Source organism: Motacilla alba, chromosome 1, assembly GCF_015832195.1.
Source record: "Motacilla alba alba isolate MOTALB_02 chromosome 1, Motacilla_alba_V1.0_pri, whole genome shotgun sequence".
Taxonomy (NCBI): Eukaryota; Metazoa; Chordata; class Aves; order Passeriformes; family Motacillidae; genus Motacilla; species Motacilla alba.
The window spans coordinates 94,696,445-94,712,938 of NC_052016.1; the positions used below are offsets into that span (position 1 = coordinate 94,696,445).

At 40.3% G+C, this 16,494-nt stretch overlaps 1 protein-coding gene across 1 annotated transcript in view; it reads right to left on the minus strand.

The window, feature by feature from the left end:
• The window catches only part of RFX8 (regulatory factor X8), a 32,761-nt gene that overhangs the window by 15,145 nt on the left and 1,122 nt on the right, over positions 1-16,494 (minus strand). The window contains exons 2-10 of the mRNA XM_038143799.1: positions 14,164-14,287; positions 11,384-11,445; positions 9,812-9,898; positions 4,822-4,872; positions 3,286-3,346; positions 2,145-2,279; positions 1,988-2,065; positions 1,349-1,462; positions 540-690 (exon numbers count right to left, since the gene is read on the minus strand). Of these exons, the coding sequence (XP_037999727.1) occupies positions 540-690; positions 1,349-1,462; positions 1,988-2,065; positions 2,145-2,279; positions 3,286-3,346; positions 4,822-4,872; positions 9,812-9,898; positions 11,384-11,445; positions 14,164-14,287 (863 nt within the window). The remainder of the gene's footprint in view (positions 1-539; positions 691-1,348; positions 1,463-1,987; positions 2,066-2,144; positions 2,280-3,285; positions 3,347-4,821; positions 4,873-9,811; positions 9,899-11,383; positions 11,446-14,163; positions 14,288-16,494) is intronic.

Here is a 16,494-nt window from a genome sequence, read left to right on the forward strand (position 1 = left end):
AGTCAGCTTAATAGGTATAAATATATGCATGCGTGTAGATATTTACAAACACACACATATACCACAGCTTTGTAGAGAACAAATGTTTTCCAATCATCTTCTAATATCAGCCATATTTTCCCTATGGGATTACGGCTTTTTTTCCTTTTATGTTGGACTGCTACAGCCATTAATTAATTAATCAGCATAAAGCCACTTGTAAGAGGAAGAGACACAATAATATCTGAGTTTCAGAGGGCATGCTGCATATTATTGGTCATCTACCTGGCCAAAGCAATCACAGCAAGAGACAGATCTGTAAAAATATTTAAGTACATTTCAATTTACCATGAATTGGGAATACTTTTGGCTTAAGTTTGTTCTCACATGTTATGCAAGACCATTTATTTTTAACTGTATCCAAACTAACTCTAATTGTTGCTACTATCACTGTTACATCAGCTACATTTAAAAAAAATAATTTAAGAGTTTTGTAATAAATCTTCTCTGCAGTTTAACCAAAGATTATTTTTGAAAACATCTCTCTTACTCAAACCTACCATTAGACTTGGATGTTTGAAGCAGTAATGGAAAACCTCCCAAAGGATTAAGCATCCAACATTTAATATTTTCACTGAATGATCTGATTGAGTCTATGTGCTGTGCAGGCACCTCCTCCAGGAAATCAGGAAGTAGGATGTTCTCCAATTCCTAGAATAAAAATTCATGCTGCTGCACTTGACTGGTGTACCACAGATATTTACAGCAGCATGAAATAAAATTATACTGATAATTTAAATGTAAGTGTAAAGAAACACATTTTTTTTCTTCCAATTAAGCAAGAGCTAAGCTAACTTTTTTCAGCAGAAGGACAAAGATCCTAAGAGTAAATATTGCTTCCTGAATTAATTTCTAGACAATACTTAATGACCTTCTGGAAATAAGAAGCAAATTATTTTTATCAGAAAACTGCATATTTCTATGTGGAAGATCACTGAGAAATGCAGTAGTGTTCTCAAAGGAAAAGTAACTCTCATAATCTGGAAAATCATCATCAGTTGAAATTTCAGTCACATAACCTCATGCCAGAACCACAGAGCACATTTATAGCAGCGCACTCCACTGATATTAGGAATTTTCAAATTAATGTGTAGGAGAAAAATGGAAGCCACCCCAAATTCCACTGTCTCCTTTCAAAACCAAAACCCATACTGGGCTGTCTCAGAAGAAGCAGAAAGACAGAGTTGAGGAATAAACAAAAATCCCATTGTACAGCACAAAAGAAAGAGAGGGCCCTTCTCCTCAGAGCTACCAAAAAGACACAAACATGTAAAAGCATAACTACAACAAGGAAATGTGTGTGCAGTACCTTGAATAGATACCTATCATAGCTTTTTAACAGCTGGCATACATCTGGCAGGCACATCAATTCTATTCTTTCAGGCTGCAGAGATGTCCAGAATGACATGATACAATCTTCCACCTGTCACACAAAGCCCTTTATGAATTTTCACTGATTTTACACTTGTGGAATGTGAAGTATGATTCAGTAAGACAACACACAGACACAGAAGCAAAGGAATGACCATGGAGATGGGCTCTTTGTCTGGGCCCATCCTGGCTGGCCTCCAGTGTAAGTGGAAATGTGCTGGGGAAGCTGCAACAAGCTGAACCTCACCAGGCAGTGTACAAAAGAGGAAAGAAACAAAGAATTGGGCCATGGATATGAAGATATAGTTAAAGATACATATCCATGGCTATGTGTAATGTGCTCAGCTCAGACTTATAGATGTGCCAGGAGGGCTCAGGATATGTGTACAAACTCAGACTCTTGGAGCATGTTGTGTTAATTCAAAATTTTAAAATAACTTGACTGAATGCTCCTTTTGTCTGTAAATCATCATCTACCTTGGCTCAAACCATCAAGTAAATAAGCTACACAGACACAATTCTGCCCTTACAGTTGTTTGCTGTTGTCAGAGTAAATGTTATTAAAGTAAAAGCATACCTTGTCAAGCTTGGTCTCTCTCACCATTTGTAAAATAACTTGACAATAGTTGTAGTAGTCATTGGCAAGCAGTGCAATCTGTTACCAAAAAGAGGGTACAAAATGATCTCACAGGAAAAGAGCTAACTTGTTTTATGGCCACGTACTTTCAACGTACCAGTTCATAGGGGTATGTCTCACTTTGTGCTTGTTCTCCAAAGAAGAACTGGTTGAAATCAGGAGAAAGGTAATGAAATGTCTCTTGTTCAGTCTTCAGATAAATGACAGATGGATAATACTGCAAATTCTGACTCTTGATGCATCAGAATTTATTTTGGACAGTTAAAAAAAAAAAGATTGCAATTACTTTGTCAGTTTGGTTAAAGGTGTTAAGTATTTTCTTGAAGTTGTAGGACATGATTTTGTAATAAGATGTATTTCTTTAGAGAAATGCTTGTCTTTTTTTAGAAAATAGGGCTGGGTGAAAAAAACAAGAAGGGCTGCCTAAATGTTTAAATCCTAAACTGTACATGAATTTCTTTTCAAAACCAGTAAATATTTAATGATATACAGATCTTCCATATATGTTTTCTATGGCACTCGTGTCACACTTGTAACCCTCTGCATAAGGCTGCAGAGAGCTGCCTGTGCTGTGGGGATGACAGGACATTTCCCATTGGCTGTCATTGTCACAGCACCCCTTACTGCACCCGGGCACTCGGGGGAAGTGTCACACATCCAGCCTCTCATTTTTTCCTCACTTTGGTCCACATAAGTTTGTTGTTCATGCTCTGCTGGCTGACATCCAACAAGCCTGGTGTCAGGCCATGCCATGACAGCTTGCTGAGGGGAGAACTGCCACAGGTTAGTTTTGCATCTGCCCTTTTGTGTGGGCAGGGATAGTGCTCCTTTTTCTTAATAATTTCCTAGTATTTAAATACTTCTCATGGCAATAAACTCTGAGCACGTTGATGTTGTTGTTGAGTAAGAAACGACATGTTGAAAAGACACTGTCTCAACAGCATGAGGGTCTGTTACTCTGGGCCTCAGGCAAGGAAGGCTGTGCCCCACTAACTTCCCTAATATTCAAAACCTCATCTGTCAGCCATAATTTCTGCTCTCAGTACAGAAAAAATTATTTGAGCTGACATTAAGACAACAAAAATATTTAGCTAATGGATGAAATAAGAGTGAGGGAACTAAGTATGTAGTGAGATTACACAGACCAAGATCTGTATTTCATCAGAATATATTAGATAGAAGTTGTAATTAAACACACAGATAGACATTTTGTTATGTCTAATGTATCTGAAACTCACTGTTCCTTTTTTTTGTCTATTCTTCTTGTAATCAGCTGCATTTTCAGAACTCCAGGAACTTCTACTGTGATAACATAAATAACAGAAAAAAACAAACAAACATTCAAAAGCTCACTGATTCATCCTGTATTTAGTAAGAAAACGAGCTCAAACTGGATAGACTACACTAGGTTGGAGAATTGTATTTGGGAAACAAACCCTGCTCCCTTTCCTGTCACTTGGTAATCCCATGATTTTCTAACAAATCTGGGACCAACTTCTGAATTTTAAGATTAAACTGAAACATTCATTTTAATGACAATTGACCATTTAACAGTGCAGTGTCTTTGAACTTCTTGCATCAGAACTGCTGGTTTGTATTTCTAGTTGCAGTTTGTTTAGAATGGCAATAACTATTACAAATATGAAAATAACAAAACCATCATGATCCTTTTGCTTAGGTTTCACAGTTATTACATTTTTTGCATCACACATAAGTTTAGATGGCATTTTGTTTCTGACTGCTTCCCATTTACTTTTCAAGTTGGCCATGGTGTTCCACACAGTCAGAATTTGCCTAGATCTGCAAAGGCTCGACCACTGGCTTGTTGCTGCAAGCAGGCACAACATGCTGCTTTCTGGCTGTACTTTCTCCTAGCTGTTTCTCCCAGCCTGTTTTGTTGAGGCTGATGGTAGCAGAGGGAGGGACAATGTTGCTAGTCAAAGGGACGTGCTGCAAAAATTGGATGTCTCCAGTCAAGGCTCCATCTGCTGCTGACACCTGCTCGCTGTCTATGAAAGCATTTCAAACTCAAGGGCCCTGCTGGACTCGGCTGTTTGGAAAGGTTGCAGGCTGTCTGATCAGAACCTGGCTACTGGGTTTCACTGCTGCGATGCAGTACAAACCAGGGCGCCTCCATACGCCCTGAAGGGACAGAGGACAAAATGTAACAACTTATCCTCCTGTAAACTCCAGCCACTGAAAATGCTTCCTTTCCACTCCCTGCCATCCACAGGACTGGCCCTTGCCACATTTCCCTCTGCCCTACTCTGTGCCATGAAGGCTCTGCTCCAACAAAACAACCATTTTGGCTGTCCAAGACAGTGCACAACATTCGTGCTGGGTATGTTTGGTAGAGCTGGTGACTCTTTCGCCCAAACATTTTAGAAGTGGTGACTGGACAAAGCGAACACATGCAAGTAGAGATGTTTCATAACACGTCTTTCAAATAGGTCCTTCCTGAAGCTTTGTAAAGCCTGTGAAATAAAATTAATGAATATTTTCCAGCTCCTGCTCTCCCTGAGAAGGCGGCCAGCTGTATCTTCTGCTGCTGCTGCTATGGCAACACGTATCAGTATGGCTCGCCTCCAGTGCCTTGGCTCCCTCGGCAGCCTGGCTCCCCACTCCCCGGACACAGGGACGTGGAGGACACACAAGGAGTCCTCTGTGCCCCAGCAGCCAGCCAGGAGCTCAGTGTGGTTAAGTGCAAATACCTATGGAACACTGACAAACAGTTCTGTTTGCTCCTGCTATTACCAAGGGGGGCTGGGACTCACCTGGTGCTTGGCTGCACATCAGAAATGCTCACTTCCCCCGGAGAGCAGTGCCTGGGTAAAGACAGAACACACAAACGAGGAGATGAGTGGGAGAAGGGGAAAATGGGAGACAAAAAAAATCACAAGGAGTTTCACCATCTCTCTTGCAGAGTTTGGGCAATGCTATGGGGTGGGAACCAAAGCTAAAATGGGAAATACAACAATGGGGATGAAATAAAGAATAACAGAGACGTAAATGGGAAGAACAAAAGAAAAATGAAAGGAGGGAAGGTGGTGAATGTGCATGCTGTTGACTGTCAGATTACACAGAGATTAGAAAAGTAAATTTGCCAGAAGCAAAATAATATTTTTTAATGAAAAAATAGTACGTTTGCTTCACTAGCCAGTCAGGAGCCTAAACCTTGCCTATTACTAGAACAAAAAAAGCAACTCTTACAGAACCAAAATTCAATGACATTTTTTAAACACTGCTGTACTCTGAGCCAGACAAGGTAGCATTTTAGGGAGAGCTTGTCCTCAAAGCTCCCATTCCGAGAGGGAACACATTCTGTCGTAATACAAATCAGTAAATACCATATTCCCTCATGTCTGTAATGCATTTGCAGACCTCATTGACTACAGCTGCATATATTTACACTATTTTCATAGCACCATAATCAGAGCAGTGGTACACATATCTTCAAAGAATTGAAGATTTCTAAGTGAACCAATACACAGGTGCTGTGTAAGACCATCCTCATCACCACTTGTGTGAAAATGTTCCAACCCTGACACATCTGAAGTCCCACCGACTACCAAAATGCAAACTCCTTCTTTGTATTTAAAAGCAAACCATTACAATCTTATTGCCATTTCTGTGGCACCCACAAGCATAGCTCCCAGGCTGCCAGATCCTTCAGAAGCCTAGTTCCTCACCACCTGTGGAAACCCAGGGCACCGGGAATATTTGTCTGTCTGCTCCGGGGTGCCTGGCCCCCAGGGGAGCACTGACTTTGACCCTCATTCATGGAGAAAGTGTCCTAGACTTCAAGATAGACTACAATCCACAAACATATGAAATAGATTATAGAGAGTAGCGTAGGTGTACCACATGGTGAGAAATTTAGGTTTTGGGATTTTTAGTATGTTGTGGATGGAAGCAAGATGGAGGGCACCTGGTGTTGTCCTGGGTTTCTTCTTCATGCTGCTTCTTCCTTCTTCTTCATGGGTTTGGGTGGCATTTTGTAATTGGGCAGAAAAGTCTGCATTGTGAGCTCTTTAGGATCAGTTATTGGGTTAAAAGAGAAAATAATCTAGGGGTGAGTTCTTAATTGGATAGTTTAGTCTTAAAAGACCTTGTAACAAGAGATTGTTGGCCATTTTGTGCCTTCTAATGAAAAGCTGCCGAACTCACAGTAATGAGGCTGTTTTACTGATAAGAAATAATAAACACTTGACTCCGAACATGAATTACTTCTCAAGTGCCTTCAGTCCAGACCCAGAAAAACCAACGACTGGAACCCCCACAACTACCAGCACCATGTCACTTGCTGGCTATCGTGGTCAAGAAATAGCCTTTGCAGTAATTATAAAGAGTCCATAATTTTGAATCCATTCTTTTCCTTGCCAACCCACAGGCTGATGGATGCTGTGGTCTCTCAGCTGGGCTCAGGGATCCACTTTCCTCTCTGGTAGGTGTGACAGAAAAAGCATCTGCATGTTGGATTTTATTCAGGCATGGGAGGGCGCAGTAGTTATTCAGGACACCTTCACTACTGAAACAGATATCCCCACCCTCTGCCTGAGGGAAATGGCAACAAGCCAGAGAAGTTATCCCATTAGAGGGGTCTGGACAACAGACTGGCACTGGACTGCACTGAAATGCTGCATTATAAATCTTCTTCACTCTGATTTGGAAATTTCCACACAAATACACTCTCAAAAATTGACATTATAGGTCAAACACCCTGCTGTGTTTACACATATGACTACTTATATGAGAACACAATTTCTTCTTGCAGGTAAAAGAGTGGTCAAGTTTTAGCTACTTTTTCAAAATTTCAAGTTTTCAAGTAAAAAACAATCTAGACTTTTCCATTGATGGTTTTATCAGTTTTATTGGATCATGAAAAATTAATGGTGATTTCAAAAAGTACTGAGCCCTACTGATAGGACAGTAAAGATGAGTTATTTCCTTCATTACTTAATTACAAAAAATTTACAAAACTACACACAAATGGAAACTAACTCGCGTATTTTGGTTGAAGCAGATGTTTTTTTAGTATGTGACCTAATTATTTCTTTCAGAGTCGTGCTACTCATCCTTCTCTGGCTGCATTTTGTGCTTTTCTACTGCTTTCTCTCTGTTTTCTCCTGCTGTGCTATATGAGATACTAAGAAGTAATTGTGACACCCATCTGCCCAGGTGTTGTGGGCCTGCATGTTGGCTTGGGACAGGGACATGTAGCTGAATTTAGAGTGGAAGCTGTTCTAATTTCAGCTGTCTGGCTTGCCTCAACATTTTAGTGTCTTCTTAAAATTTTCTTTAATGAAGGAAGCATCAGACAAGATAATTTTGTAACTAAGGGACTTTTCTACTAGAGCTAGAATTATGATCTTTGTTGGAATATGATCTTTATATTTTGATGATTTTTTTTTTTAATCTGAAAAGGTAGAATAGAGGTAGAATCATAGAATAGTTTGGTCTGTAAGGGACTGTCAAGGATTATCGAGTCCAACTCCCTGACATGGACAGGGACACCTTCCACTAGACCAGATTGCTCAGAGCCCCATCCAGCCTGGCCTTGAACAATTCCAAGGATGGAGATCCACAGCTTCTCTGGGCAACCTGTTCCAGTGCCTCACCACCCTCATTGTAAAGAATTTCTTCCCAATATCTAATCAAAGCCTACCTTCTTTCAGTACAAAGTCTTTCCCCAGCCCTCCTGTTGGCTCTCTTTAGGAACTGAAAGGTGCTTTTAAGGTCTCCCTGGAGCTTTCTTTCCTCCAGGCTGAGGAATGCCAACTCTCAGCCTTTTCTCAATAGGACAGGTGTTTATCTTAAGAGCCAATATCAAGATCAGTAGGTGGCTGGTTGATGTCAGTCCTTTCCCTGGAATGCACATCCTATTCCTTGCCTTGGCCAAATTAAACAGTTTTTTAGGAGTAGGTGTCTGGGCAGGCACCTCTGCAGCTGGAGAAGGAGGAGGAGGCCTGGAGCAGCCAGGGCAGCAGCTCCCCTGTGGTTAAGCATGACCTTCAGGGTGTTCCCCAGCCCATAGAGGAGATGGCTCATTTCCATGAGGAGGGACAAAGACAGAAGCTATGCTGGCATATAAAGTGTGTCTGTCTCCCAGCAGTGGCTAAAGTCCTTCTTTCTGCACCTGCCCCAAACTCAGCTAACATTGCTTCTTTGGTTCCTCCTGCTTTATATATTTTTTTTCCTCATGTTTCTACACTGGGAGGAAAAAAAGAGCAACCATTCAAATAATTCTGTTCTCTCTCAGCTCCCATATGACCAGAGCAATCAGCTTTCCTTTTATGCCCATCAAGATTGCTATTTTTAAGTGATGCTGCAGGGAAACACCTTTCTTTCCCTGGAAAGGAAAGACCAGCAGAAACTTAGACAGAGATCTGCAATATCCCTTAAACAGTGGACAAGACCTTTCCTCATTGTGGATGTCAAACCTTAGCCCTGTTCTGGGTATACTGGGTACAGAGGAAGTGAAGGATATCCCTTCAGTAAGTGTGACATGGGAAACCAGCCTCAAATTTCCTATGAATAATTTGTTTAGTCTCACAACAACAGACTGCCAGTCGATCATCTACAGAACCTGATCCTCTTTCCTGTCTCAACATTTACCCTTGTCCCTCTATGGACTTCTGCAACATTACCTGCCATAAAACCCGTGAAGAAAGGCAACAAACCTGTGGGTATAATTTTTCCATGTTCTTCCAAAGCATGCACTCAATTAAGTGAATATTATCTAAAATATCACTGAAACAGTTTCAGCATCACCAGATATCTGGGTCCTTATAGACTGACTTGTATGCCCCTAGCATTCATGCCACAGAATAATGATGTATCTCCATATTAAAGGATGAAAACCTAATTACAGGATTTACCCATATACACACTAAAGTAATGTACAAGACTCTAAGAGAATGAGGATACAAACCTGGTCTTCAAAGTCCAAGGCACAGACTGCACCTAATTTTTTTCTTCAGTATAAAGGAGAGTAAAACTGCTGCAGAACGGCAACATTTCTCTTCTATTTTTTTTTCTTTTTTTGAGAAGAGATTTAAGCCTGTGGTTTGTTTATCTGAACCATGAGCTGAACCATGAGAATTCTTCCTTTCCTGTCCCCAACATGCTCCTGTCTAATCTTTAACCTACCATAGTATCTTACATTCATTTTAGGACTTTAGGCTTTTAAGTTTTGCAATTTGTTTTTAATTGTCTTACACATTTTCTTATTGGTGTTCTCTTACAAGAGGTGATTTTAAAATCTGATATTTTAAAACCAAGTGAATGAAGTATTTTTGAAGTACTGTTTCAAGCAGTAAAAACCCAGATAACAAGATGGTGTGTAGGACTCTTCAAAACAGCTCAGTCATTTAAACTGTAATACATTTCTCCAGCCTAGTGTTTAATGAGGAAGGTGTCAAGAAGCCATGTCAAGAAGCCATTTCAATATGGTTTTTTTTGAGCTCCCATTTAGAGTCTTAACATATTAAGCTCTTCTTTTAGGTTCAGCATGAGTTCCTGCTCTTAAGATCTACATGGCTAAAACATCCAATTTTAGGAAGTCTAATTAGGCAGTGTCTGTTTCCAAAATGCAGCTTGTCTATTAGGGCACAGCACTTAATGGCACTGCACTTTCATAATGTTTATAATGAGAAGAAAAATATAATGCTACTGTTCAACAGAAGATTTACAGATTTTCACGGACAGAAAACATATGGACAGTCATGGTGACATTTTTTGATTAAAACATTTTTAAAAACAAACCTGAGATAATTTTGTTCATACAGAAGACAGCAAAAACGTGCATAAAAGGAAGACTCCTTCTTGATAGCTATTCCATCATAATGATATCTAGAAAATTAAAAAAAAAAACTGCATCATTTTCAACAAGTCAGCAAATAATTCATAATTCTGTTTTGAAAGCAGATGATCATACTGTTTAATCAAGAAAAGATCAAATGGGAAAAGCGATATTTGTTTTTTAAATGCTGTTGAATGTTTCTTTTCCCAAACAGAAAATAATTACACAAACTTTTTCCAAACTCCCTTTAACAGTTTTTGTCCTGCAATGACACCCTCTTCTAAATGAAATAAAACTTAAGTCAGTGAATGGAGTGCCTCAGATTTGCACAGGACAGTTAGTGAAGTCAGGAAACAGACTCTTAGCAGACAGGGGTCCCCATATCCCCATGGAAGCTGAAGGACTTGGTGCAGCTGTTCTCGGCCATTTACAGTAGCTCAGTGACTGGATGGCCCATCAGCGTCATGGCAAGCTAGAACTCAAGGAAACTGCCAGACCTTCTGTAAGATTTATCTGAGCTCAATGAGAAACAGAGCCACCACCTCTGCTACCAAGGTGCTCCCAGGCTGGGCCACCAGGAGCCAGGGGAGCGGTGCTGTGCTTTGGGGCCACCTGCAGCCAGGAGCAGATAACCTTCTGCTGATGGGAAGAGAGAGCCTGGAGGCCACCAAACACCATCCCAAATCCTGTCTGCTGTGAGCGGGAGCCTAGGAGTGTCTCCCAAAATAAAGGATCTCCTGGCTCAAGCTGATAGCACGTCCAGACTTGGAGACAAGTCACAGATCAAGTAAGGGCATGTTGTTCTCAAAGCCCATACTTGACAGCTACAAAAAACACTCATAAAATTATTCAGTCTCAATGAGCTTAAAACATCCCTTTTCCTAGTCTGGATGTTCAGTGTGGGGGTATAACTTTGGATACAAAAAAAGCATCAAACTCTCTGTGCTCTAGAAGAGAGGGAAGGGAAAAAAATGGACGTTTACGAGGAGGACCTGAAGTTGCCTGATTTAAATGGTTTGAAAGTTCAAAGTATTTCCATTGACCATCAGTATGTGCTGGGTCACTCCATGGATGTGTGCAAGGACAAAAAGCACCATATGGACATTAATCATTAATCATTAATCATTAATCATTAATCACCACCCCTGTGCATCCCAGAGCCAGTCTTTCCTGGCCTAGAGATGCAGTGTCTGAAGAGCTCTCAGTAAGGCTGTGATGTCTGGCAGATGCTTCATGCAAACCATGCTGTTATTAGCCAATACAAATTGGAGCACTAAGGTCTTTTAAAAAGCAGTCCAATCTGGAATTCTTGCCTTACCAAAACAGATCCGATGTGGTGGTTTTCATGGAATTAACTCTATTTTAATGTCCTTGGTTACACCATTAATTACTCTGGATGTTGGGTTGTGTTACAGACTTGCAACTAACAATTCAGCTGCCATATTACAGTGCTGGGGCTGAAAAGTCACCCACTTTAAAATTTTATTAGAATAGTTATAAATAACATTTTTAAAGAAAGGACAAAAACCCAATACCTGATGCTCCCTGCTGTGGTCCGCTTTCTTGTCACCAGGCCTGGGAAAACTAACTGAATAAGCTGTATAAACAGAAAATGAGAGATACTTGGAAAATTCATTTGAAGATGCAAAAATGTATCTGGCACAGTTTTTTTGTCCTTAATCACTTTGTTTGCTTTTCATAATTTCCAGGCTAATACCTGTTCTTACACACCTCTCAAATGGTAACTGTTGAACTAAACTCAATCAGGCATTTGTGGATCCAAGGCTAAATAATTTAAAGGATTACCTCTCTCAGGTAGGAATTGTCTTTTATAGTTTGCACTAGAAAACAGTGCTCACACCAAGACACCCCCTGCAGCTAGGGCAGGATCAATCAGCTGGGGGAACTTGAAGGTGCCCTGATGGTCCCATACTCTGTCAGACCATCAAGCCTTATTCATTTAAGAAGGACTTACACAAGTGGCTTCACCTACCCACTTACTCTTGGAAGGTGTACTGAAAGGATAGGGCTAGACTTATCTGTCTTAAAAAGACCTGAATCATCAAGCTGCAAAGCAACCTTTTGACCACTGTGGTGGTGTGAACTGAGGTCACGCAGCATCTGTCAAGGTTGGGCTCTACAGAGTAATTAGATACTGTCAGGGTTATAATCCACTTCACTACGATTATTCTGCATGAGCTGTCCTGAGACTAACAGGGACTAACTCAGGACACCTGGGTCCAGGACTAACCCAGGACACTCTAATATTCCCAATATAGCAGGAACAGAGGATTTACTCCATGTTAGTGAGCAGTGAGGAGAGTCTCCATGCAGCAGCACAAAGCTTGGACTCTGCACAGTGTATTGTTGGTCCAAAGGCCTGATAAAGCACTCATCAACACACACTTGTAGTTTTTATGGTGGACCTGTTCATTGCATGTTTCTGCATGCACCCACCCCAGCTGCTCCCTTTCTCAAATTGATAGCTTAGCATAATCCCATTTTTCTAAAAGGACGGCCTATGAAACTGGGGCTTTTGTGGCACAAGACCCTTCCTCCCGCTGCCATTCCTTACAGAGACAGTGATGTATTTGGGCAGAGGGAGAGGGCAGATGAGACTTGTAGTGTCTTCAAGCACCATAGTTTTATCCACATGGGGCTGCACTGCAAAAGCCCTTGCAGTCCACACACATGGAGCAGAGTCAGGTTACTACAGCTTGGTAAATTATTAATAGCTCAGCCCATCATAGGCTGTGGTAAGTGATTACACATGCACTCAGGTTAAACCAGGATTGCTGCAGCTCCTGCTCTCCTCGGCTGCTTTGCTACAAGGTCCATTCTCTTGCTGCAGGCAGCCAGACCATTTCAAGGCACCGGGGAGCTGCACCCCAGCTTGCTGCTTTGGGATGTGTCAACTTGCACTGCAGTGCACTGGGTTGGTTGAGGCTGTGAGCAAATAGTTGCAAGCACCAGCCCACAGCAGCTCTGGCTGGTCAGCCCTTCCATGAGACCAGACACACGTCATCTGTGCCTGTCCCAGCTGAAAAGTCAAACACATTAAGGTAAACCACACAAAGCTTACAGGCGGTAACTCAGCCGTGCTGGAGCACTGGAAGGGTACAGGCAGGATAGGATTAATCTCATCTGCATGGCTACAAGGCAGAGGAGTCTAAGATAGTCGCTGCAGACTACGCAGTCAATGGGAAAACAAATGGCAGGTCTGAGGTCCCTTTCATCTGAGCTGTCTGAGGTGACTCATTCAGTGTGAGGAAACATGTATAGTTACTTATTTCTCTCCAGTGGCTACCTAGAGATTTTTAAGGTGGCAAGCTTCATAGCCAATGTCTATGCTGAGCCAGGCAAATTTTACCCATGGTCTTAGCTGATGGCTGATGATCCATTAAGCTGTGGTAATAAATTACACCGATCACTCACTCAAATATTAATTTTCAGCAAAAGTGATTTAACTTATCCAGTAAAAAAATTTTAGATTCAACCAAATTGAGATAAATGATTCATAGAATGGGGTTAGCCATACAAATGAAATTGACTTCAGGTACAACTTGTACTTAAATTATTTTGGGCTTGTGTTAAAACAATGCTTAGTAGCTCTTACTGTGGGAATTAACAAAAAGTTAGCCATATAAAATAGGAAGTTCTGAAGTCTGAATAAGAAGACTTGAACAAGAAATAATCACGATATCTTCCTTAATTAGTTAAAAAAGGTTGAATAGCTAAGGGTGTTGATTGTATTTTGGATTTCTAAGTGTCAATTGTTCCATGGGTTTATCAACCTCTATGCAATAGAAAAGTGGAACGTTAGAAGGGGATTCAGTTCTACATCTGCATTTGTTTTGCTTGGATGATTCTGTAGCAACTTTTTAGGGTATGTTTGGAGCAAAATCTCCTCAAGTATACTGAAAAGGGAAAGTATAAAATTATGTAACAACCAAAGGTATCTTTTAAAGACAGAGGAATCATCTCCTTGGAATGAGTTGTGTAACTTTCTGCTGTTAAAAAAAGAAAACTGTAAAACTTTCTAAAATATATTGGCAAAAGAACTCTTTGCTAGTGTATCATGCACCAGTTCCCTGAAGAAAATAAACTGCATTCCAAACAAAACTCTTTCCACTGGTACAAATACATCTACATGAAGGCTTAGCAGAAATACATTAGAAAACATGCAAGCAAAATTCATTACATATTCATTCTTCTCTGTTATTTAATGTCTTTTGATATCTGTGTAAAGTTGATGATCAGGCTTTCTCTTTAGGCATCCCTACTTCTTATCTTGTATATCCTATCTACTCTGTACCTTTCCAAAGGTGGATGGATGTACTTGAATCTTGAAATCTGGATTGCAGGTTTCAATATACAGCTCATATAGTAGCCGACAGGGTACAGTGCATCCTCCACACAAATAGAAATTATCAGCTAGCCTTTAAAACAAAAATCATCAATTGGTTTGTGTCAGAGTTAGAAGAAAGAACTGTTAGATTTTATAGTTCATCAGATTTACAGTGAACTCTGTAATAGTCTTTCTGATTTTATAGAAGCATAGAATCAAAAAGAGCTACTTCCTTTGTGTTATTCTGTATCCTGGGAAACAATATACTTTTTCATATATATATATATATATATATATATATATATATATATATATATAAAGCCCTATTTTCCTTGTTTTCAACATGTAAGAGAGGTCATGTGAGATTCTGCTAAGAAATTAACTAGTTCTCGTAATTTTTAAATTAAAACAATACAACTTAGTAATACCATTATAACATTAACACCAATACAGACAATATTTGAATTTCTCATATGCAAAATGTTGTTATATCAAAGGATCTAACTTCAGTCTTCTAAATAGAAGGGTATCCACTATACCAAAAATGAGCATTTTTCCACCTAAAATGTTAAATATGGTGTTTTGGGACAGAGTGCACAAACTATAAAGGACCACATTCTGTTTTCATGATTTTAGGACAAGTTTAATAGGAGAACAGAGTTTTAATTTACAGTTACTATATAACAGAACTGCCAGGACTGAAATAGGCTTAGGTGTTTAAATATCCATCCTTTTGCCAAATCCCTGATTCATCCTACTAATCAGAATGGTCATAGTCAAGTGAGTGCAACTACTCGTGTGAATAAGGTGAGGGAAATGTAAACTTGGTTACTTATTAGCTTAAGATATTACCTTCACCAGGAAAAAAATTATCTTTAATTATAAAATAATGCCAATGGTTTTGATGTCAAAAGATAACAGGCTGCAGTACAAATATGGGAGCAAAGGAGCAGAGGGATTAATTTTCAAAGCATGACACACTGCTCATATCACGGCACTTTCTTGCTCTGACTCTGTTTCCGTTCTACCAAATTATTGATGCATATTTAATTAATTTATCAGCTGAATGCCAGTGCAGCACAGTGCCAGTTACTCACTGTGTCTTTATTCACAATCCAGGTCATTGGGAAAGCAGACTTCTCAATTCACCGGCTGTGATAACTCAGCTGGACTTCAAATCAGCATTCTCTGTTTTAGCACCTGACTTCAGGCAACCCAGTTGTTTATCTTAGTTGCTTTGTCAGTAGACAGTGGATAAGGTCTACAGCAAACTGGCTTGCTAGAACAGACTGAGCAAGTACCTGATGATGTTTACCTCACCTGTTATTTGTGCCTCCTCCCCTCTTTCCATTGAAGAACGCTATCTGCTTCCCCCAGCTTTCCTTCTCCCTAGCAAAAGACCCCCAGATGCCTCACCTATACCTCCTTGAAGACCATCTCCTCACCCAACAACCCAAGAGGCTCTGCTGGGCTCCCTGCCAGCTCCTCAGCACCTCCAGCCGCACCATCCAACAGCAAAGGCTTCATGTCTAGACCTGAGCAGGAACCTGCATCCAAAGATAGGGGATCTGCTGCTCTAATGGGGTATTTCCCATCATCAGGCTAAAAGGTAAATGAAATTTATTCTACATAAGAGTCCTGATGAGCTCTGCCTCCCAGCAGGCAGAAGTGCTTTTTCTTCTAGAGCATCTCAAAACTCTTCACAATTGAGCAGTCTCAGAGGAGATTAATCTTAAACTCAAATTCATCCTTAATATAACATCACAAGAGTCATTGGAAGTGCATCAGAAATTAATTCATGCTCCAGTAGCTGTTTTCTGCCAATAGTTTTTCCTCAGCATTTAACTACTTAGCAACAAAGTATTTGGGAATTCCATTTTGTGATTTTCTTAGTTTTTAAGCTGCCAGTCTTTTTCAAATAGTAAGTCAAACACCCTCTTAGTGCTGACACATAATACAAAAATATTTCTATCAGGAAAACAATCTGCACAGAAAAGAGCACAGCACTCCTTTTCTTGAAGGTTTTCAAAACTCGAGTTTTTATGGCATGCATCAAAACAAAACTGTGAAAAATTACCAAAAAAGTCAAAATGAAAGTGTGATAAGGCAGAAAGATCGAGGTTAAAGAAAAAGCACAGGGGGAAAGACCTTCTCCATTCATCTACTGTCTATCCACACACTGTGTAGGTTTTTTATCCTATTGATTTTAGGACCTCACATAGACTCCAAGTGTTTAGGGTTTGCCACCTATTCTACGTGAACCCTTAGCAGCCAGGCCATTATACAGGTTGGCAAGTC